At 38.4% G+C, this 23534-nt stretch overlaps 1 protein-coding gene and 1 pseudogene across 1 annotated transcript; both read left to right on the top strand.

Annotated features, from left to right (window-relative positions):
* The first annotated feature begins 14504 nt into the window (after window positions 1–14504).
* On the top strand, window positions 14505–18489 carry LOC137726249 (TMV resistance protein N-like). Its single transcript, XM_068465145.1, has 5 exons — window positions 14505–15343; window positions 15801–16309; window positions 16451–17552; window positions 17837–18083; window positions 18176–18489. Exons 2-4 carry the CDS (start codon window positions 15804–15806, stop codon window positions 18050–18052), a joined length of 1824 nt encoding a protein of 607 aa, XP_068321246.1. The 5' UTR covers window positions 14505–15343; window positions 15801–15803; the 3' UTR covers window positions 18053–18083; window positions 18176–18489.
* A 534-nt stretch (window positions 18490–19023) lies between these two features.
* LOC137724841 (disease resistance protein RPV1-like) lies at window positions 19024–23431 on the top strand (annotated as a pseudogene).
* The last annotated feature ends 103 nt before the right edge of the window (window positions 23432–23534 follow it).

The raw sequence follows: 23534 nt of genomic DNA, 5'->3' as shown, positions 1-23534 counted from the left end.
TTATATCCGGCCTAGTGATTGTTAGGTATATCAGACGCCCCACCAATCTTCTATATTGTGCCGGGTCTTTGAGAATTGCACCATTGTCTGATAACTTAAGATTTTGTTCCATGGGAAATTCAACGGGGCGAGCTCCCAAAAGACCTCCATCTTTTAATATTTCTAAAGCATACTTTCGTTGGGAAATAAATACTCTTTTCTTAGAACGTGATACTTCGATCCCAAGAAAGTACTTTAGATTGCCAAGATCCTTGATTTTAAAACGACCATTAAGGAACTGTTTTAGGGCATCGATAGCATTCGAATCATTCCCCGTAATCAAAATATCATCAACATAAATTAGGAGGGCTGTAAAAGACTTGCCTTGTTTCCGGGTAAATAACGAGTAGTCAACCTTGGATTGTTCAAAACCAGCGGATTGAATAGAGTCAGAAAACTTTGCAAACCATTGACGGGAAGCTTGTTTCAACCCATATAAAGACTTGCTGAGGCAACAAACCAAGTTTTCCCCCTGTCGCCGAAAACCTGGAGGAGGAGTCATATAAATTTCTTCATGAAGGTTACCATGAAGAAAAGCGTTGTTAACGTCTAACTGATGAAGAGACCATTGCCGTGAAGGAGCAAGAGCCAATAAACACCGAACAATGACCATCTTGGCAGTAGGAGAAAACGTGTCATGGAAGTCAACACCTTCAAGCTGGGTATAGCCCTTGGCAACCAAACGTGCCTTATAGCGCTCAATGGAGCCATCAGAACGGTGCTTAATCTTGTAAACCCAACGGCAGCCAATGGGAGTTTTGCCACGGGGAAGGGAAGTAAGAGACCAAGTGTGGTTAGCTTCTAATGCCTCTAATTCAGAAGCCATGGCAGCTTGCCAATGAGGAAAACGAGCAGCTTCCTCGTAACTCCGAGGTTCAACCTGTTGAGTAATATGGGCAAGGAAAGATTGCTGTGCAGGTGAGAAACGATGGTAAGTAAGGTAATTAGCGAGTGGATACCGTGTACCTGGAGTGTGACCAGACGACGAAGACGATGGAGGATGTGGTTTGGTAAGCTTGAGAGTAGGACAATCATAATCACGTAACTTGGGTGGCGGAGAAGAATGACGGCTAGAGCGACGGAGCACCGGGGCAGGAGCAGGCGCTGACGTTGGGAGGTCAGGAACGACAGATGCAGGAAGTGGTGCAGGAGGCGTGGGAGAGCCGGCATCAGCGGAAAGGGACGACTCAAGTGGAATCATAGGGTCCGGGGGGGGGTGACACGGGATCAGGTAAGTGAGGTGAAATAAGTGGGACAGGTGAAGACACAGGTTGAGGGGAAGAAGAAGGCGAGGTTTGATAAGGAAAAATGTTTTCATGGAAGACAACATCACGACTAGTAAAGATTTGGTGAGTGGTGAGGTTATATAACTTGTAGGCTTTCTGACCAATAGGATATCCTATAAAAATGCATTTGTGGGCACGAGGAGAAAATTTGTGATTCACATTAACATCAGTGGCAAAAGCAAGGCAACCAAAGACTCTAAGGTGTGAAAAAGTAGGAGGTGTAGAATATAAACGTTCAAAAGGCGTTTTCTTGGAAAGAATGGGTGTGGGAAGACGGTTAATGAGGTGAACGGCTGTGAGCACACATTCACCCCAAAAATGGAGGGGAAGATTAGCTTGAAAACGCAAGGCACGAGCAGTTTCAAGTATATGGCGATGCTTGCGTTCTACGACCCTATTTTGTTGAGGCGTATAAACGCAAGAATGTTGGTAAATCACTCCATGATCTTTAAAGAAGTCACGAAGAGAAAAAAATTCCCCACCATTGTCAACACGGATTTGACGAATAGAAGTGTTAAATTGAGTTTTGACAAATGAAAAAAAATTCTTGAGAATAGATTGTGTTTCATTTTTGTGTTGCATAAGGAAAATCCATGTGAAGCGAGAATAATCGTCTACAATGGTTAAAAAATACTTTGCTCGAGAAGTAGATGCAACTTTAAAGGGTCCCCAGATATCACAATGAATCAAAACAAAAGGTTTATTAGAAGAAATAGAACTAACATGAAAAGGTAATCGATGTTGCTTGGCTAAAGGGCAAACATCACAAGCATTATTAGATGCAAAAGGGAAATGTAACAATTGTTTGGACATGAAATCTAAACGAGGGGCTGACAAGTGACCCAAATGCCGATGCCATAGCTCCATAGGTGAAAGCACAAGGTTGCAGAATCGCCGAGGATGCTGAGATTGCCCAGGAGCCAAGGCCACCAAGTAGTACAGCCTGCCTCTTCGCTTACCCAAACCAATCACCGTCCTCGTCGTTAGGTCCTGCATAACACACCAAGAAGGAAAGAAAGTTACTGAACAATGCAATCCACTCGTAATACGACTTACTGACATCAAATTTACTTTAAAGGTAGGCACACATAACACATCTTGCAATCTAAAAGTAGAACTCAAAGGAATGTGACCGGTGGAAAGTATGCGGGCTGTCTCTCCACTGGGTAACAAAACGGGTGATGGTTTCTTATTTTCAACACCATTAGTTAACAATTCTGGTGAGGAAGTGATATGATCCGTTGCACCACTATCGATTATCCATCGATGGAGATGCAAAGAGGGATTCGACAAACCTGTCTTGGCGGCATTGGCATTGGCCTGTGGCTGTTCATCACTACCCTGGCCATTCATGATTTGAAGGATCTGTTGAAACTGGGCATCAGAGAGCCCAGACATAACTGACTGCATCTCCTCTTTGGTGGCTGCATTTTCCGAGACATGATTTGCAGAGGAAGAACCCCGCTCCGTCTTAGGATGATGGTTCCCTTTCTGTGGCTTAACCTTATGCAAACGGTGTCCTGGTGGATACCCATGAAGTTGATAGCAGGTATCAATGGTATGGTAGTCTTGATCATAATGAGTACAATGCAAGGGTTTGCGATTAGAAGATTTCGAACCACTGTGACGTAAAGCCATGGCTGCTGTGCCTGTAGTAACTCAGGAAGAAGCAAGGCTTCTTTGCTTCTCCTCCTGGGAAATCGATGCATAGGCTTGACGAACAATTGGAAGAGGATTCATCAACAGAAGCTGGTGCTCCACAAGTGCAAGAAACGGAGTCACTGTAGGACGACAACTCATCCCATAAACTTTTCATCTTCGTATAATATGCAGCAATAGAGAGTTGATCTTGTGTAAGTGAAGCAATGTCCCGTTGTAGTTGAAAAATTCGAGGAGCATTACTTTGGCAATAGCGCTCACGTAATTCTTCCCAAATTGCATGAGCATCAGTCATATAAAGGATACTGTCAGCAATATTCGAGTCAATGGAATTAATAATCCATGCTACAATCATGTCGTTGCATCTCTGCCATGAAGCGTGATCGTCCGGCTTGGTCTTGACAGAAGGTTGAAGGACAGTGCCATCAACAAAACAAAGTTTGTTTTTGGCACTCAAGGAGATCTTCATAGCACAAGACCAAGTTGAATAATTATCCCCATTCAAGGGCTTTGAAACCAGCATCATGGCTGGATGATCAGAATGATGAATAAAAAAAGGGTTGGAAACATTAGCCTTTGCATCGGAATTGCTTCCAGAAACAGCGTCGGTAGCCATGGCAAACGACGGAAAAGAACAGAGAAACAAAAGGCAGCGGAAGGAACTAGGTTTTCAGCCTAGCTCTCGATACCATGTAAAAAGTGCAAAGAATATTTTGCAGAAGATTAATTTCTTCAATTGATACTAAGAGACTTTATACAAAGAGAGTACTTGCCGAAGAAGTAACCTATCCTACATTCTAGGGTTTACAGATAATCACAAATAAATTACAAACAATTTACAAGATAGTTTCCTAAAACTAAGCCAAGATATCAGGAATGATATCATTGACTTCTCAACAAATTAAATGTCCAAAATTTAGTCATGACACGAATAGGTTATAGGTCTCTGCTGAATTTCTCAAGAACACGTGTAGATTAGAAATAAACATACAACACGCTAACAGGTTAATTTGTCACTTGTGCTCAAAAAGACAATTCCAAATCTTTAGGCAATCTCCAATAGTGTAGGACTACATTCTTAGCATTCCATGATTTTGTAGTGTTTGTTCTTATTTTTTCTAGAAATTATAAAAAATGAAGACAATATCAAATGAACTAACATGTACTAATATACTATATACTGAAAAATGAGGGTTGTTATTTTCGTTATATACTTGTATTTTTGATGAGATTAAAGAAAAGATGAGAAAACATAAAGTTTTAAAAATTCGTCCCAAGTAAATGGTTTGTACCATTGTGGGAGGCTTGGAGCACGGTGAAAGCGTGAGGAGAGCAGAATGAAATAATAAAAAAACGCGTGATGAAAACATGAGGAAAGTGGTATGCGATAATAAAGAAACGCGCTTGGAGGTAGCGGTTGGTCACTTTTCTTTTCCTGGTGCCCAACCAAGCCCCTCAAGTCGTGAATGAGAAGCTCTCTCTCTCTCTCTCTCTCTCTCTTTCAAAACACTACGTACTTTGATAGCTGAGAGCAACTTCACCGGAGGTGGACTTGCCCAGCACCAAGTCCAAAAAACAGCCAGGCACCCTGTCCATTGCCTCCAGCCCGCAAAACAGCCCGGCACCCAGCCCAAGCCAGGCAGCAGGCCAGCCCATTTCGGACAGACCCATAAGCCGGTCCAAAAGGCTGGCACGTGCACGACACTCGCGACTGGGCGCGAGTAGCCGACAGTGTTGCAGGCGGTGGGGCCCGCGTTCAGGCCAACTTGCCTTCGACCAGCTGAGGGCTATGTGGCCCTCCTCAGAGTCGTTGGATTTCCAACGGCTAGTTTTTGTAGGCCGTTGGATTTCCAACGGTAAAAAAAATTTAAATTTGACTTTTAAATTGGACCGTCCGATCACAGATCAACGGTCCACGTTTTTTTTCACCAAAAATAAAATTTAAAAAAAAAAAAGGCCCAACGGTCAGAAATTTGACTGTTGGCCACGTGGCAGCTGGTTGGCTGTTGTATTTGATTATTTTTCAAATCCAACGGTCCAGATTAATTACAACATTAAAAATTGTGAAATTTTTTTAAAAAAATACAGAAAAATTTTAAAAAATTAATTTTTTTTTCTATAAATACCTAACCCTCATCTTCCACCTTACACCACATTTCAATATTTTCTACACTTTCTACACTTTCTACATTTGAATATTTTGTACACTTTGAGAGAAAAAAATGACTTCGTGGAAGCTCAGTGAAGATGTTACGTTGTGTGAATGTTGGGTTCGCACTACTCATGACCCGATTACGGGTAATGAGATGGATAAGCGAGAAATGTGGAGTAAAATTACGAAATCGTTTTGCGATGTACATGGAAAAAATGCCAGATCTAGTTAAGGTCTTCAAGGTCGTTGGAAAAAACTCAACGCATCCTTTACTTGTTGGAAAAACGCCATCTCTCATGCTTCTGGTAATCTGCGTAGTGGGACAAGTTTAGTGGATGAGGTAACAATATTTTTATTTATTTATATGCATTCCACCCACATCAATATTTTAATTTATTTAATTTCTTATGTAATTTCTATGTAATATGCATTCCACGCCCATCAATATTTTAATTTATTTATTTGTGTTACACCCACATCAATATTTTAATTTATTTAATTTCTTATGTAATTTCTATGTAATTTCTTATGTAATTTATATGCATTCCACGTCCATCAATATTTTAATTTATTTATTTGTGTTACACCCGTATTTTTTAATACTATCTTATCCCACATTTTTATAGACACTACAAGCACAAGCATTCTACAATGCAAAGAACCATAACAAATCATTCAACAAATGGGAATGTTGGCAAATTGTCAAAGATTGCCCTAGATACAAAATTGTGGCAACCGGTCCAGAAGTTGTCATGCACGGTATGGGTCTACACAGTTCGCCAGAAGCAGACACAGCCGAACAAGAAGCCAACACATTTGAAGACACGGAAGGGATGCCTGAAGAAGTGCCAGAGACCCAACCGACTCGTCAGTCCCTCAGGCCTCAAGGTAAAAAGGCATCAAAGAAAAAAGGTAGTTCTTCCAAAAATGACTACACTAAATATATGGAGGAACTTACTCGTCAAGGTGAACTGAACATGGCATGGGAAAAGGCTAGAGATGAGGAAAAAGCTACTGCTATGGCAGCAATAATAGCAGCTACTGAGGCTCGTAATGCGGCGGCTGAGAGACAAAGAGAAATAGTTAATCGAGAGAACGAGATGATTAGAGAAGCACTTCATCGAGAGAATGAGATGCTTAGAGAAGAAAGGATGGCTCAAACAGATCGTGACACTATGAACAAGTCTCTAGTAGGACTGTCTCCGAATTCAAAATATTTTTGGACATCAGAAAAAAGAGATGTCGTGCAAAGGAGGCGTGCAAGAGATGCCGAAACAAGTCAAGGGGGTTCCAGCTACAGAAATCCTAGCAACCAAGATCCTAGCACCACATATCCTAACTCCACAGACTTTGTATAATTTCGCATTTATTTGTACTACTTTATTTAATTTCTTATTTATTTTTAGAACTTTATTTAATTTCTTATGTAATTTCTTATTTATTTTTAGAACTTTATTTAATTTCTTATGTAATTTCTTATTTACTTTTAGAACTTTATTTAAATTCTTATGTAATTTCTTATTTATTTTTAGAACTTTATTTAATTTCTTATGTAATTTCTTATTTATTTTTAGAACTTTATTTAATTTCTTATGTAATTTCTTATTTACTTTTAGAACTTATTTAAATTCTTATGTAATTTCTTATTTATTTTTAGAACTTTATTTAATTTCTTATGTAATTTCTTATTTACTTTTAGAACTTTATTTAAATTCTTATGTAATTTCTTATTTATTTTTAGAACTTTATTTAATTTCTTATGTAATTTCTTATTTATTTTTAGAACTTTATTTAATTTCTTATGTAATTTTTGTACTTTATTTAAATATTTGAATAATATTACATAAACTCACCAAATAAACATTTAAAAAAAAACACCAAATAAAATTACATAACCTCACCATTTAAACTTAAAAAAACACCAAATAAAATTACATAACCTCACCATTTTTAGAACTTTATTTTAATTATCTTCGCATTCGTGCAATCTCCACTGATGGTCAATCAAGTCATTCTGGCGGGTTATGTGCTAGTATGGCTCTTGCAATGAAGTGTACCACTGAACGATCAATTCATTGTAACGTCCATCCCGTTCCAACGGCTCGTGTTGCACGGGATCTTCGGTCCGGTCATGAGCATAGTAGATTTGTGTTCTTGAGTTGTTCATCGGATCCGGCTCGTATTCATCGACGGCATCATAATCATACTCGTCTTCAACAATCATGTTGTGGAGAATAATACACGTCATCATGATGGATCGAAGAGCCTCGACATCAAACATTCTAGCTGCAGCTCTGACAATGGCCCAACGAGCTTGCAGGATACCAAAACAACGCTCGACATCCTTCCTACACCTTTCTTGACACTTTGCGAAGTGTTTCTCTTTTTCACTCTGCGGATGTGGCACTGTTTTGACAAATGTTGACCACCTTGGGTAAATACCATCTGCAAGGTAGTATGGTCCCTCGTATTTATTACCATTAACCCAATATGTGCATCTCGGCCCATTTCCTTGTAGTAGTTCGTCAAACACTAGAGATTGGGCAAGGACATTTAGGTCATTTTGAGCTCCTGGAACACCAAAAAAAACATGCCAAATCCATGTATCAAAAGAAGCCACCGCTTCCAAAATGATGCTTTTGGCTCCTTTTCTGTCGCCATAAGCTCCTTGCCACGCACTTGGACAGTTTTTCCATGTCCAGTGCATGCAGTCGATGCTTCCAATCATGCCAGGGAAGCCTCGCATCTCACCCTTCCTCAGAAGCCTTTGCATGTCCCTTGGCGTGGGTTGCCGAAGGTACTCATTGGTGTAGAGGGCTTCAATTGCATAGCAAAACCGCATCAGGGACTCCAGAACTGTTGTTTTTCCCATCCTTGCGATCTCATCCACTTGATCCGCAGATGCTCCATATGCAAGCATTCGCAAGGCAGCCGTAATTTTTTGCTCAGGAATAAGACCTAGAACATGAAAAGCATCATCTTTTTGCACAAAATATGGATCATGGTTGTAAACATCACTCATGATTTTATCGAACAAACTTCGTTGCATTCTAAAACGACGTCTAAAAACATGATCAGGGAAAACGCTGTTGGGAATAAAATAATCTTCCAAGAGATCTTTACCTCGTCTTTCCCTTCTTCTATTGATGTTTGCCGCACGTCTGGGTTTGGCTATCTGACCCATAGCTTCCATGATACGGCGGGAATGTGAGGCCCTCCGCCTTCTATGGTGATCATCCTCATCCTCCTCCATTGCGAAGGCCTCATCTCCACCTCCACCTTGGTCAAGATTGACCAATTCTTCCTGTTGTGCCAACAACCTTTTCTGCTGCTCTTGCAACTGTTTATACGCTCTCCTTGAAGAAGACATTGTAAGAACTCAAGATTTGAAAACGATAAAGAAGAATTCTGAACTAAAAAAAAAAGATTGAGTTTAATGTGAGGATGGATGTAGGGATGTAGCGTTTATATGGACAAAAAAAGAGAAGATGAGGTTCTGGACAATGCCACGTGGCACTACGTGATTGGTTGAAAATCTTATCGAAATCTTGGCTAAATTATTGTAAATAGGAAGTGACACGTGGCGTGTCGGGATTGGTTGAAAATCTTATCAGAAATCTATCTACAAAATAGTACGTTCGGATAATGACACGTGGCGTGACAAGATTGGTTAAAAATCTTATCGAAATATTGCCTAAATTATTGTAAACAGGAAGTGACACGTGGGTTGTCGGGATTGGTTGAAAATCTTAGCGGAAATCTATTCAAAAAATAGTACGTTCGGATAATGACACGTGGCGTGACGAGATTGTTTAAAAATCCTATCCGAAATTAAAACTATTTTTTTTTTTTTTTATAAAAAAATTATTTAATATTTTAAATGGATTGGGTGCCAGCGCATTTTGTAAGGGTGGAGATCGTTTGTGCCAGCGCATTTTTAGATTGGGTGCCAGCACATTTTTTTTGGGTCGAGATGCTTTGGCCTATTACTGTTCATTAGGGTCTATTACTGTTCACTGAAGTGGATAAATGAGTTGGGTGCTGATGCAAAGTCTTAAGGGTGGAGTTGCTCTGAGAGAGCTCGGACGGAGGGAAAGGAGCTGTCATTTTCCACTATACATAGTGGAGAAAACACAATGATGACTAACAATAGAAAAAACATTAATTTAACAATAATATGCCCATGGGGGTACATGGGACGATGCTGCTTCTCTTCACTCGTTTACTAGTACAATAATATGCAAATTTTTTAACATACCTTAATTTGCTTTTGTTTGCTACAAGTGTATCTCATTGTGATCCAAAACTGATGCATTCCATAGACAAGGACAGGCCTGATATACACCCTATCATCTTTAATTTGCCATTTGTTTTCGCACGTACACACATTATGAATGCTTTTAATTGTTCTGATATTTGTATCATAATTATAGATTATTTTGTTTGAAAATGATTTTCCAACACAATTGTTTGGTCAGAACACCATCATCGCAAAAAACATATTGTCGTCTTTTGAAAAGTAATTTTGACAACTATATAAGTATTTGCAACCACATTTCCATGTCAAAAATAAAATAACTTTGTCATTTTGAAAATTCATTTATGATGAAAAACTAACTATTAACGACAAGTCTTGTGCGTCGATAATAAAGTATTTTCGATGGCTAGTCTGAAAAAAAGTATTTCCAATGAGACAATTTCCAACGCCCATCAAGGACTTTTTCCCATTAGAAATAAGTATTTGTGATTGCAAAATGTCCCTTCCCACGACATTTGACCCTCACTAATGACAGTTCGTTTTGCAATGGTTTAATGAAAGGTAGGATCAAGGTGAAATAGTTCACATGTCGCTAGGGTGCGACACCATTCGAACATTATTCCGGGGATTCAAAGGTTGAGATCGCATATCACATTAGCAAAAAAGATGAAAAGGTGCTTCTGTTCTGTCTAGGTAGCTTGGGATAGATTGTAAACACTCGAGCAAAGTCACCTCCGTTGGACGTTGGAAGAAAGAAGCTAATAAAGTAACAAAAGATCCCAAAAGAGGTGAATTGCCAAAAAGTTTATCAAATCCGATCCTTGCATCATCTAATCTCGATTAGGTTAACTCTTAAATTCAGGCACTAAGCATCGGATAAGCCAATTGACACTCTCTTCCTTACCACAAATTTTTTTCTCATTGTTGACCACCAGAGACTATTTATGCTCTCAAAATCTTGGAATGGAGTTAGATAGGTTTTAGGAAGGACGTCCGAGGCCTCATCGTCCTTGTCCTGGTCTTCCTTGACCATCCTTTTTGGAGGTCAAAAATTGACAGGCTTAGTAGTCTTTGCGATAGCCATCGCTGTTAGATCCCACATCGCCCAGTACATGCCCACCTCCATTAGCACGAGGCCTTTTGGGAGCTTACTGGCTTTGGGTTCCGTAGGAACTCCGAAGTTAAGTGAGTTTGGGCTAGAGCAATCCCAAGATGGGTGACCCTTTGGGAAGTTTCTCGTGAGTTCCCAGAAACAAAACCATGAGTTGGGGCCCAAAGCGAGCAATATCGTGTTACGGCGGCGTCGAGCTCGGGTTGGGATGTGACAATCACTGTTAATTTCTAGCCGTCAAGATTGATTTCCACTTCTCGGCATGTTGCCGGATTGGCGTGATGGCAACTAGAGCGTCTTATGCCAGTTCTGCGCTTGAAAGCACAATTTTCTGATTTGTAGATGTCTGATTTTCAATGTTTTTCCCATCATTGTTTTCTTCTTGACAGTGCGAGTTTCAATAGTTATAAAATTTGTAGTTTTTGCACTAGGTCTCACAGAGCATGCCAAAATGTTGACCATAAAAACTACTAGGCCTACATGGTATGCAAGCCGAGTAACTACTATGCTAACTACATCCTTCTTGTGAATGTGGGCGTGCTAGCTCACGACCAAGCTCGGTTGGACGAGTAAAATAGATATGGTGGTTGTTTCGAATGCGCTATTGACTTTTGCACCTGAGCAACTGCGGCCGAGGAAGGAACACCTCTCAGCCTAGGCTTCTAAAACCTGAAGACAAGGTTGCTTAATTCACTGCAAAGTTCAGGATCTTCTGCACTAGTTCAGCTGCTTCAACTATAGTCTATATTTGTACAAATATAAATGCGTCGAATTGGTATCAGGCTGTACGAGCAAGGACACTAAAATTAAAGAAAACATGAGAAAGCGGCTAGTGATGCTGGTGATAAGGGGGATACAGTGCTCCAGTGTCTCGTTAGAAAAGTTGTTGGGGATTAAGGATATTCAATGTGAAGTGGGTTTCACCCAAAACAGAGGAGTTCAAATTGGAAGGGTGAGAGAGAGAGAGAGAGAGAGAGAGAGAGAGAGAGAGGGAGAGAGAGAGGAGGAGGAGGAGGAGGAGGAGAGGGATGGTTGCGGTGCGATGGTGGTGATCTGGTTCTTCACGTTCCATATTTATTTTTATTTTTATTTTTATATTTTATTTTTAGTGTTGTTAGGTGAGTTAACAAAGTTTAAAGGGAAGTTAGTGGTAAACAAGTGTTAAAATATGAGAGAAGCCCAAGAAAGTTTTGAATGTAGAATATTTGAACTCGAAAAATAGATGTGGTAATCATATATGAGAATTCTCCTCGAATTTACTTTGTAATGATTCTAGAAATTCTCAAAAAGAAAGGGTCGCGCTTGGAAGTAGGTTTGGTCACTTCTCTCTCTAAACACTAGTGTTTGTACCCGACCCCACCATCCCCCACTCTTTCAATTTTTAATTCAAAAATTTGGAACTCACCCCACCCCACCCCACCGCACCACTATCTCAATCCCTCCCACTTTTTCTTTTATTTAGCCGTATCTAAGTGCGCAGAGGGAGGTCCCATCCCATTTCTCCCTTTTATGACCATTTACCATTGTCCTCCACTAGCACTAGCAAACTTCCTCCATCGGGAGGAAATTCCACCTCACTCTTTTAAGTGCTGGTTTGGTACTGAAGTGATTCTGAAAAAAGCTGGTATCAAAAAAAGTTGGGAGCTGTTTTTGTGTTTGGTAAACATTCAGCTTCAGCTTTTTTTCACAGTTTTGGATGAAAAAAAGCCAAAAACAAGAAGCTGCAAAACCCAGCTTTGAAAAACTGGCTTTTTTTCACGTCTGTTTTACATAAAAGTTTACCAAACACTATAATACTGTTTTTTTTTTTTTCAAAAGCACTTTTACAAAAAGGTTTACCAAATACTTTGCCGCTTTATTTCACAGCTGCTTATTCTCACAGCACAGCAGAAGCAGTTTTTTTTCAAAGCACAGCAATACCAAACCAGCCCTAAGTCGTCCGCTAGAGATATATTTATAACCTTTCTTCCGTTTGAATGCAGATTGTTTCTGCGCTGAAAGTGTGCGCAATTTCGTCTTTATATTTTTTATGTTTTGTATTGTTTAACTCTGATGATTTTCTTGGAACATGCGTACATTTTATTGAAAGATGCTTTACAGAAAATGCTTTTGGACAAACTTTTCTTTTAATTAAGCATATTTAGAAGAAAATTTTGAAGCAGCAGCATTATCAATTATAAAGTATTTTTAAGTATGTGAAAGTGACTAATCCTTGTTTCTCCAAATTTTCAATTTTTGTCCTCCATGGAGCCTTTGTAAATTTGTGCAGAGACTACAATTTCAATTTTTCTGTAGTAAACTCTAATCTAGGCTCAGGTGCGACTGTAGTTCAGATTCTCTTTCTGCTATCTGATCCAAGAAATAGAGAGATGGAGTTGATTGGTGATGAGTCAATATTATATTATATATTTCACTCTATTCTTAGTATAATTTGGTAATTATTTTGGTAGAATGTTGATACTTTGCTTTATATTCTCAACGTAGGACATTAGACTTCCTCTGGAGCAAAACATGACCAAACGGACGAATTTTGGAGTGATTCAAATTGGAGGACATTCGTATGTTCCTTAACTTGTTCGTGTCAAAATCTCAGCAATTTCTACCAAGCGGTTATTTTCTGGAGATTAAATGAAGGAGCAGTGTGCGATGCTGGAAATTGACGTTTCTGGGTTTAAACTGCATTTTTGGAGCCCAAGATAACCTCAGATGGGTTCGTGGCCTTCTGGAGAAGTGTTCAAAATAGTCGAAGCTTTAAATCCAGCTATTTTGGGCCCATTTTGGAGCTGATATGGGTCCAAAACGTGGCTGTGCAAGATTTTGGGCGAATTTACCAATTCAATTTAGGGTTATGTTTCCTATTTTATTTTAATTTATTTGGTTCCCTAGTCTTATTCTAAGACCAGTTTTTTATCAGGATGGTAGTATAAATAAGCCATTTTGGCAGACCTAGGGTTTGAGGGGAGAAAGGGTAGAATGCATGCAACTTTTGGAGAGAAGATTTTGGGCAAAGTTTAGAGATTTTCAGATTTTATTCTACAAGGTGTTTTCATTCTTTTTTCTATTTCAATAAAGACTATGATTTTTAGTATGAATATGCGTAACTAATTCTTTTTGCTAGGGTGAGGCCATGATCCTTAGCAAGAATATGTAGTCTCTTTTTAATTTGCTTATGAATTTATGCATGCAAGTTTTGGAATGTTAATCACTGTGCTTTAAACTATCTATTTGTCTTAGTGATTCGCGACCATTAGGATATTTGGAAAAGTTATTTGATGCAATTTTGGCGGAGGATTGTCCCTAAAATTGACTAAAGCTTCTTGTGGTTAATATGTGTAACCTCTTAGGATGGACGACACGTTTTAAGGGTTATATGGTTTTTTAAAAAGGTTTTCATAAAACTTAATGAGTCTTGCATGTTCATATTTGATTTGAACACCACGGACGGGTTGCATGTTAGATATACGTTCTATGTTGGAGGTTCCAAGTAGGATATACTCTAGGAAAACCTAACCTTCAAAACATACATGTATGGTTCGTAAGTAATTTAGAAAAGCTACATAGGATTGTTAGGGTGACGGCGGAACCCTAGTACTTTCTCTCTTTGAATCCTAAAAATTGTTCCCCTTATCTTTCTTTAAGGTTGTGGTTTTTAAGTAATCTTTTTAATTAAATTCGTTTTTCTTAGTTTAGGTCATTAAATCACCTCTTTCAAAAGAAAAACTTTGTTTTAATTAATTAGTTGAGAATTGATTTCGCTTTGATCTCTTTAAATTAATCATTGTGGAGAACGACCTTGCTTGAGCCAATTATACTACAATAACCTTGTTTCTCTTGCAAGTATTTTATGTGTTTTTAACCCTTTTACGCAGGTGGTAAAAATCCTATCAATTGGGTTCATTCAAGTTTTCAACATCATCGTCATCATCATCGGGGTTCTGTTCTACATGTGTTGCATGTCTTTAACATTTTCATTAGTTTTCTTTTAACTATTAAGATTCGTTTTGTTTGAATTGATTATAATATGGTAGAGAAATTGATAGTTATAACGATTGTGTAATATCTTATGATGAAATCAAACAAAATGAGTTTGTAACTCTAAAGATTGTTCATTAATAATTTAATGAGTTGATTTGTTATTTGTGCTCAGAAATATAGATTCCAAATCTTGTCCATCTCCATTGGTGAACAACTACATTCTCGGCCCTCTACGATTTTGTAGCATGAAATTCACATATTTTCTTTTGGAAATTCTAGAAATGTCCTCAATTAAAACTGCTTGGAAATTGTTTGGAAATTTCTTGAAAGAAATTGGTGACTTACTAATCAAGGAAAACTCAAAACCGTGGGCAAAGCAAGTAAAGGGAGGGCCCCATCCTGTGTGCCCCTTTTTATGCTTTTGTAACTGGTCATCTCTTAGTCATAGCTTTTCCAGAAGAGCCTTAGAAACTTTGTGCATCTAGTAAAAAACCATTTCAAGTAAAATCTGAACTAGTCTCCCTCTCCCCCTCTCTCTTTTGTCGTTCATTAGATCCTCCTTAATTCTGAACTACTCTCTCTCTCTCTCTCTCTCTCGCATTATTGGATCCTCCTTAATTTTGGACCAGTCTCTCTTTCTCTCTATTCACAATTAATCTCTCTGCAACTACTACTCCTGGATCTGAAAACTAGAGGTGATGGATATGCCTTCTTCTTCTTCTTCTTCGTCGTCATCCGCTGCTGCTCGTGCTGATGATACAAAAAAGTAATTGTTTTGGATATATTATTTTGAAGGTGAAGTTTTCTTATTTTGAAGGTGGAGAAAACAAACAAGCCATTGTCAAATTGGCAACTTGTCAGAGGTTAGTCAGTGTTTACTGTTTGTTGACACTGTTTAAGGCACTTTCTATATTTTTTGTCATTTCTTTTTAATTAATAAGTTTAGTTGTTATGTTATGTTGGCATTTAATTTGCTAATTAATTTTTGTTATGTCTGCTGTTATTTCTTCTCTGGTGACCTGTCACCGGATGTCACTTTGTTTTGTTTGCATCGTGATCAATTGTCTTCCTTTACATGCTGAGATGACGTTGTTCATATTAAGATTGCAAATATAAGAATATCTTTCTTTAAATTATAGTTTTGTTTCAAAGAAAATATGTGCCCCATTTTCTACTTTCGTTCATCTCTCTCTCATTCAAATTTTGTGCCAATTCTAAGTAAATTCTCCTTAATTCTTGCAACGTCATAATATTATATATCCTTATTTAAAAATTAATCTGTCTGCAACTACATCTTTTTGCTGGATCTGAAAACTAGAGGTAATGGACGTTGCTTCTTCTTCTTCTTCATCCGCTGCTGATAACCCCCCACGTCGAGAAAAGTATGATGTGTTTATCAGTTTCAGAGGTGAGGACACCCGCCTTGGTATTACCAGCCATCTTCATGCTGCCTTACTTCAGAAGAAAATTGAAACCTACATCGATAACAGACTTCAGAGAGGAGAAGAAATCGGACCTGCCCTTCTAGAAGCAATCGAGAAAACCACCATTTCGGTGATCATTTTCTCACAAAACTATGCTTCTTCCACATGGTGTTTGGATGAGCTTGTGCATATACTCAAATGCAACAACAGAGAAGGCCGGATGGTTATACCCGTATTCTATGACATCAATCCGTCTGATGTACGAAAACAACACGGGAGTTATGCAGATGCATTTGCTCAACTTGAAAAACGATTCGCTAACAATATTGACAAGGTGCACAAGTGGAGGGATGCTTTGACGACTGCAGCCAATCTATCTGGGTTTGATCATTCAAACAAATCCGGGTAACTAACTCATTCTTTAACTTGCCGAAAGTTATAAATTTTCTTTAAACGTGTGACAAATTGATTTGAGCCAAGATTTGGTAAAACGTATTTAAGACTAACTATTGCTTTTCTACCTAATCATATACATCTATACGTCAGGACGGAGGCAGATCTAATTCAGAAAGTTGTCGATCATATTTGGACCCAATTGTGTCGTGAATCATCCTACGATTTAAAGGGCTTTGTTGGAATTGAAGGCCGCATTAAGAAGATTGAATCGCTATTAAGCATTCATTCACAGGACGCTTGCATCACTGTACGTATTTGGGGCATGGGTGGTATTGGCAAGACCACCCTTGCCGAGGCTGTATTTCACAAACACTCTTCTAAATTCGAAGCTTCTTGTTTTCTTAAGAATGTTACGGAGAACTCAAAACAAGCAGGTGGACTAGATCACTTGGAAAAAACACTTCTTAAGGAGATATTAAAGGAAGAAGTTCTGCCCATAGGATCAACTTCGGTTCGAGAAAGGCTCAGCCGCACAAAGGTCCTCATTGTTCTTGACGATGTGAGTAGTTCAATGCAAGTGGAACGTTTAGCTGGCGATCGTCTTCGATATGGCACTGGAAGTAGAATCATTATCACAACTAGAGATAAGGGCACACTTGGGCAAACTGTTGAGGATAATATCTATGAGGTTGAGGTATTAAAACCAGATGACGCTCTTCAGCTCTTCTGTTCGCGTGCTTTCAAGAATAACAGTACTCGTAGAACAGATTATATGCAGTCGGCAAAAAATGTTGTGCATTATGCCAGAGGCGTTCCTTTAGCTCTTACAGTTCTGGGGTCTTTGTTCTTCAATTGCAAGAGCAAAGAAGAATGGGAAGATGAATTTAACAAATTGAAACGATTTCCCAATGAAGATATCCAGAGTGTGTTGAGAATAAGTTATGATAGATTGGATAGAAATGCGAAGGAGATATTTCTGGATATAGCATGTTTTTTTAAAGGGTGGCGTGTGGATAAGGTAAAACGAATGATACATGTTCGTGGATTGTTTGGGCCATCCGGAATTAGAATTCTTATTGATATGTCTCTCATATCAATTGATTCAACACGGAAAGTTGGAACCATACAGATGCACGATTTGCTACAAAAAATGGGAAGGACAATTGTTGAGGAACAATGTATTAAAGATCCCTGTAAACGGAATAGGTTGTTCACTGATGAGGATGTCTATCGTGTGTTGAAGAGTAACATGGTAAGAGCCAAATGCATTCAATTTTTTTCTTTTCTTTCCTTTAGGAAAAAAAAAAATTACAAACTTTAGATGATAACAGAGCAAAGTAAAACTAATTTATAATAAATATGTTAGATTGTTAAAAGATGAATTTGATTGAATTTTTGTTGTGTTAGGAAGTCTTTGGAATATGAACCAAATATCTTGGATATTTAATAGACTAAGACACTTGTACATCATTACCATCAGAAATACTCTTTTTCCAAATGTTTATATTCACATTTAAACTTTCTTCTTATTGTCAGGAAACTCCAAATGTTGAAGCCATAGTCCTTAATTGGCATTACATTGCAGAGCAACCATTGAAACGTGCAGACTTCAAAGTGATGTCTAACCTAAGATTGCTAATTGTCTATGGTGGCTACACATTCAACGCCACATTCAACGCTTCTCTGGACCTTCCCGATTCACTTCGTTATCTTGAGTGGTGGCGATATCCACTGGATTCATATGCCATTTAGCAAATTTAAGGAGCTTTGGAAAGAAGAGCAGGTATATTATATTATATGCCTATTTTAATTCTTGTATAAAATCAAGTGTAGAAATTATATTAATTCTTTATATTTCTATTTCATTTGTTGCAGATACTTGTCAACTTGCAAGTTATCGATCTGTCGGACTCTAACTGTCTAACTGAAGTTCCAAATCTCTTTGGGAGTCTAAAAATTGTGGAGATAAATCTCGGGCACTGTCAAAGTTTGGTTGAAATTCCTTCGTATTTTCAACATCTTGAGAAGCTTACTCATCTTGATCTGGGGTACTGCAGGAGTCTCAAGTATCTTACAGAGATGCAGGAAGAATTCAATATTTAGATTTACAAGGCCTTGTATAAAGGAGTTGCCTGAATCAATTTGGGCTAACGAAAATATTTCTTGCTTGAATATAAGTGATTGCATAACTCTCTCAACCTCACTAACTATAAATCCTTCATCTACTTATTTTCTACCGTTTGAACATCAATTCCGCATTTATACTAACACGAAATACAAATCTCAACTTAGATAAGAGAATTAAGACATCCCAAGAGCTCACATTTACCACTTCAACTACAATTAGACGGAAAATTCAAAATCAATCTCATTCGGAACACATTTCCACCAGCATCAAATCCCAATCAACCACTATAATTACACAAATATAATACATAGATCACAAGCGTATACATATATATAGAAGGACCCGTTTGGGGAGACCGGAGCCCTGGAAGAAAGCGACGGCTTCATTGCCACTAATCTGTCCATTGTGATCCAAAACGCCTCGTCGGAAATATGCATCGAAGAGATCCAAATTCTATTATTGGCCCTGCGCCGACGCCATCGCCACCGTCGGATTGCGATTCGCGGAAGATCAGACCATGGACTTAGCTTTCTTGGAATATGCGTACATTTTATTGAAAAATGCTTTACAGAAAATGCTTTTGGACAAACTTTTCTTTTAATTAAGCATATTTAATTTTCAATTTTTGTCCTCCATGGAGCCTTTGTAAGTTTGTGCACAGACTACAATTTCAATTTTTCTGTAGTAAACTCTAATCTAGTGACTCTAGTTCAGATTCTCTTTCTGCTCTCTGATCCAAGAAATAGAGAGATGGAGTTGATTGCGTTCATTCAAGTTTTCAACACCATCGTCATCGCCATCGGGACTCTGTTCTACATGTGCTGCAGGTCTTTGACATTTTCTTCTTCTTCCTCTTCTGCGGTTGATTCTGCTGTAGCTGATTGTGCTGCTGTTGCTGATGACGAGGATGCTGATATCCCCCCACGACGAGAAAAGTATGATGTGTTTATCAGTTTCAGAGGTGAGGACACCCGCCTCGGTTTTACCAGCCATCTTCATGCTGCCCTACTTCAGAAGAAAATTGAAACATACATCGATAACAGACTTCAGAGAGGAGAAGAAATCGGACCTGCCCTTCGAGCAGCAGTCGAGAAATCCACGATTTCTGTGATTATTTTCTCACAAAACTATGCTTCTTCCGCATGGTGTTTGGATGAAGTTGTGCATATACTCAAATGCAAGGAAAGATATGGCCAGATGGTTATACCCGTATTCTACGACATCAACCCATCTCATGTACGAAAACAACACGGGAGTTATGCAGATGCATTTGCTCAACTTGAAAAACGTAGTATCCACAAGGTGCACAAGTGGAGGGATGCTTTGACGACTGCGGCCAATCTATCTGGGTTTGATTATTCAAACAAATCCGGGTAACTAACTCATCCTTTTAACTTGTATAAAATTATAAATTTTCTTTAAACTTGTGACGATTTGATTTGTGCTAAGATTCGGTAAACCGTATTTAAGACTAACTATTGCTTTTCTACCTAATCATATATATATATATATATATATATATATATATATATATATATATATATCTACTTGCCAGGACTGAGGCAGATCTAATTCAAAAGGTTGTCGATCATATTTGGATACAACTGTGTCGCGAATCATCCTGCGATTTAAATGGGTTTGTTGGAATTGAAGGCCTCATCAAGCAGATCAAATTGCCGTTGGGCATTCATTCACAGGACGCTTGCATCACTGTCGGTGTTTGGGGCATGGGTGGTATTGGAAAGACCACCCTTGCCGAGGCTGTATTTCACAAACACTCTTCTAAATTCGAAGCTTCTTGTTTTCTTAAGAATGTTACGGAGAACTCAGAACAAGCAGGTGGACTAGATCGCTTGGAAAAAACACTTCTTAAGGAGATATTAAAGGAAGAAGTTATGCCCATAGGATCAACTTTGGTTCGAGAAAGGCTCAGCCGCATAAGGGTCCTCATTGTTCTTGATGATGTGAGTAGTTCAATGCAAATGGAATGTTTAGCTGGCGATCGTCTTCGGTATGGCACTGAAAGTAGAATCATTATCACAACTAGAGATAGGGGCACACTTGGGCAAACTGTTGAAGAGGATAATATCTACGAGGTTGAGGTATTAAAACCAGATGATGCACTTCAACTCTTCTGTTCGCGTGCTTCCAAGAATAACAGTACTCGTAGAACAGATTATAAGGAGTCGGCAGAAAAGGTTGTGCATTATGCCAGAGGCGTTCCTTTAGCTCTTACAGTTCTAGGGTCATTGTTCTTCAATTGCAAGAGCAAAGAAGACTGGGAAGATGAATTCAACAAACTGAAACGATATCCCAGTGAGAGTATCCAGAAAGTGTTGAGAATAAGTTATGATAGATTGGAAATAAATGAGAAGGAGATATTTCTAGATATAACATGTTTTTTAAAAGGGTGGTCTATGGATAGGGTAAAACAGATGTTAGATGTTCGTGGATTTTTTGCGACAGCCGGAATTAGAATTCTCATTGATGTCTCTCATATGAATTGATTCAAAATGGGGAAGGGAAGCCATAGAGATGCACGATTTGCTACAAGAAATGGGAAGGACAATTGTTCAGGAACAATGTATTAGAGATCCTTGTAAACAGAATAGGTTGTTCAATGATGAGGATGTCTATCGTGCACTGAAGAGTAACACAGTAAGAGCTAATTGCATTCAATTTTTTTTTTTTTTTTTTTTGTAGGAAAAAAAAATTACAAACTTTAGATGATAACATAACAAAGTAAAACTAAATAATAATAAAGAAGTCAGATTGTTAAAAGATGAATTTGATTGAATTTTTATTGTGTTAGGAAGTCTTTGGAATATGAACCAAATATCTTGGATATTTGACTAGACTAAGACACTTGTACATCATTACCATCAGAAATGCTCTTTTTCCAAATGTGCGTTGCATTTTAACATGTTTATATTCACATTTGAACTTTCTTCTTATTCTCAGGAAACTCCAAATGTTGAAGCCATATTCCTTAATTGGTATTGCATTGCAAAGCGACCATTGAAACATGCAGACTTGAAAGTGATGTCTAACCTAAGATTGCTAATTTTGAGGGGCGGCTACACATTCAACGCTTCTCTAGACCTTCCCGATTCTCTTCGTTATCTTGACTGGCATGATTATCCACTAGAATCTTTGCCATCAAATTTTTGTCCAGAAAATCTAGTTGAGCTTCATATGCCATCTAGCAAATTTAAGGAGCTTTGGAAAGAAGAGCAGGTATATTATATTATATGCCTATTTTAATTCTTGTATAAAATCAAGTGTAGAAATTATATTAATTCTTTATATTTCTATTTCATTTGTTGCAGATACTTGTCAACTTGCAAGTTATCGATCTGTCGCACTCTAACTATCTAACTGAAGTTCCAAATCTCTCTGGGAGTCTAAAAATTGTGGAGATAAATCTCGGGCACTGTCAAAGTTTGGTTGAAATTCCTTTGTATTTTCAACATCTTGAGAAGCTTACTCATCTTGATCTGGGGTACTGCAGGAGTCTCAAGTATCTTCCAGAGATGCCAGGAAGAATTCAATACTTAGATTTACAAGGCCTTGTATAAAGGAGTTGCCTGAATCAGTTTGGGCTAACGAAAATATTTCTTGCTTGAATATAAGTGATTGCATAACTCTCTCAACCTCACTAACTATAAATCCTTCATCTACTTATTTTCTACCGTTTGAACATCAATTCCGCATTTATACTAACACGAAATACAAATCTCAACTTAGATAAGAGAATTAAGACATCCCAAGAGCTCACATTTACCACTTCAACTACAATTAGACTGAAAATTCAAAATCAATCTCATTCGGAACACATTTCCACCAGCATCAAATCCCAATCAACCACTATAATTACACAAATATAATACATAGATCACAAGCGTATACATATATATAGAATGACCCGTTTGGGGAGACCGGAGCCCTGGAAGAAAGCGACGGCTTCATTGCCACTAATCTGTCCATTGTGATCCAAAACGCCTCGTCGGAAATATGCATCGAAGAGATCCAAATTCTATTATTGGCCTTGCGCGACGCCATCGCCACCGTCGGATTGCGATTCACGGAAGATCAGACCATGGACTTAGCGCCACGCTCAGGCTGCCGTACGCTTGAGGAGCGCCGGTAAGAATCAGAAAACCACGAATTCTGAGGACCAAGATTCCGATGCCCTAGAAAACAAAGACGTACAACGGGAATTTGGTTGCCTTTCTTCTCCGATTCGGAGGAAAATCAGAACATGAAGGATGCCAGGAAGTATTCAATACTTAGATTTACGAGACACTGGTATAAAGGAGTTGCCTGAATCAGTTTGGTCTAACGAAAATATTTCTTACTTGAAAATAAGTGATTGCAGAGACCTTGAGAAACTTCCAAGCAACAGTTGTAAGCTAAAAGCCTCTGGTAGTTTTAGTCTATATGACTGCACATCTCTTGGCGAGTTTTCTGAGCTTCCTCGGGATATAACTAAATTATCATTGGTTGGTTGCGAGAGACTTGTGAGTCTACCAAACAACATTTGTAAGTTGAAATATCTCGAGGAACTCGATCTCTCTAGGTGCTTTGAACTTGAAAACTTCCCAGAGATCTTGGAGCCAATGGAACATTTGAAGTTCTTAAATTTAAGTGGAACAGCGGTTAAAGAGCTACCATCATCAATCGAGTTTCTCCCTGGTCTCAAAATAATTCAACTAAAAGGTTGCTATAGGCTGTCAAGTATCCCAAAGAGCATTTGTAAGTTGAAATGTCTTGAGGAACTCGATATATCTGGGTGCTTTGAACTTGAAAACTTCCCGGAGATCTTGGAGCCAATGGAACATTTGAAGTTCTTAAATTTAAGTGGAACAGCGGTTAAAGAGCTATACACATCATCAATTGAATTTCTTCCCGCTCTCGAAAATATTGAGCTAGAAGGTTGCAATATGCTTTCATGTATCTCAAAAAGCATGTTGAAATATGTTAAAAGACCTGATCTCAAGTGACGATTCCGAAGGTGGTGAAATCAAGTGATGAGTCTGAAACAAATGGAAGTGATGATCATGGGTCTGAAGCCAGTGAAATTGAAGATGATTCGGACTTATAATC

Source organism: Pyrus communis, chromosome 2 (assembly GCF_963583255.1).
Source record: "Pyrus communis chromosome 2, drPyrComm1.1, whole genome shotgun sequence".
Lineage (NCBI taxonomy): Eukaryota > Viridiplantae > Streptophyta > Magnoliopsida > Rosales > Rosaceae > Pyrus > Pyrus communis.
The sequence above is the reverse complement of the archived record's forward strand: the minus strand, read 5'-3'. Positions and strand labels throughout refer to the sequence as shown.

Excerpts from the sequence above, each read along its gene's own strand:
- LOC137726249 (XM_068465145.1), top strand. The coding sequence starts at position 15,804 with ATGGACGTTGCTTCTTCTTCTTCTTCATCCGCTGCTGATAACCCCCCA. Across the intron at positions 16,310-16,450 it reads GATCATTCAAACAAATCCGG|GACGGAGGCAGATCTAATTC; the intron begins GTAACTAACTCA and ends TCTATACGTCAG. Across the intron at positions 17,553-17,836 it reads GTGTGTTGAAGAGTAACATG|GAAACTCCAAATGTTGAAGC; the intron begins GTAAGAGCCAAA and ends TCTTATTGTCAG.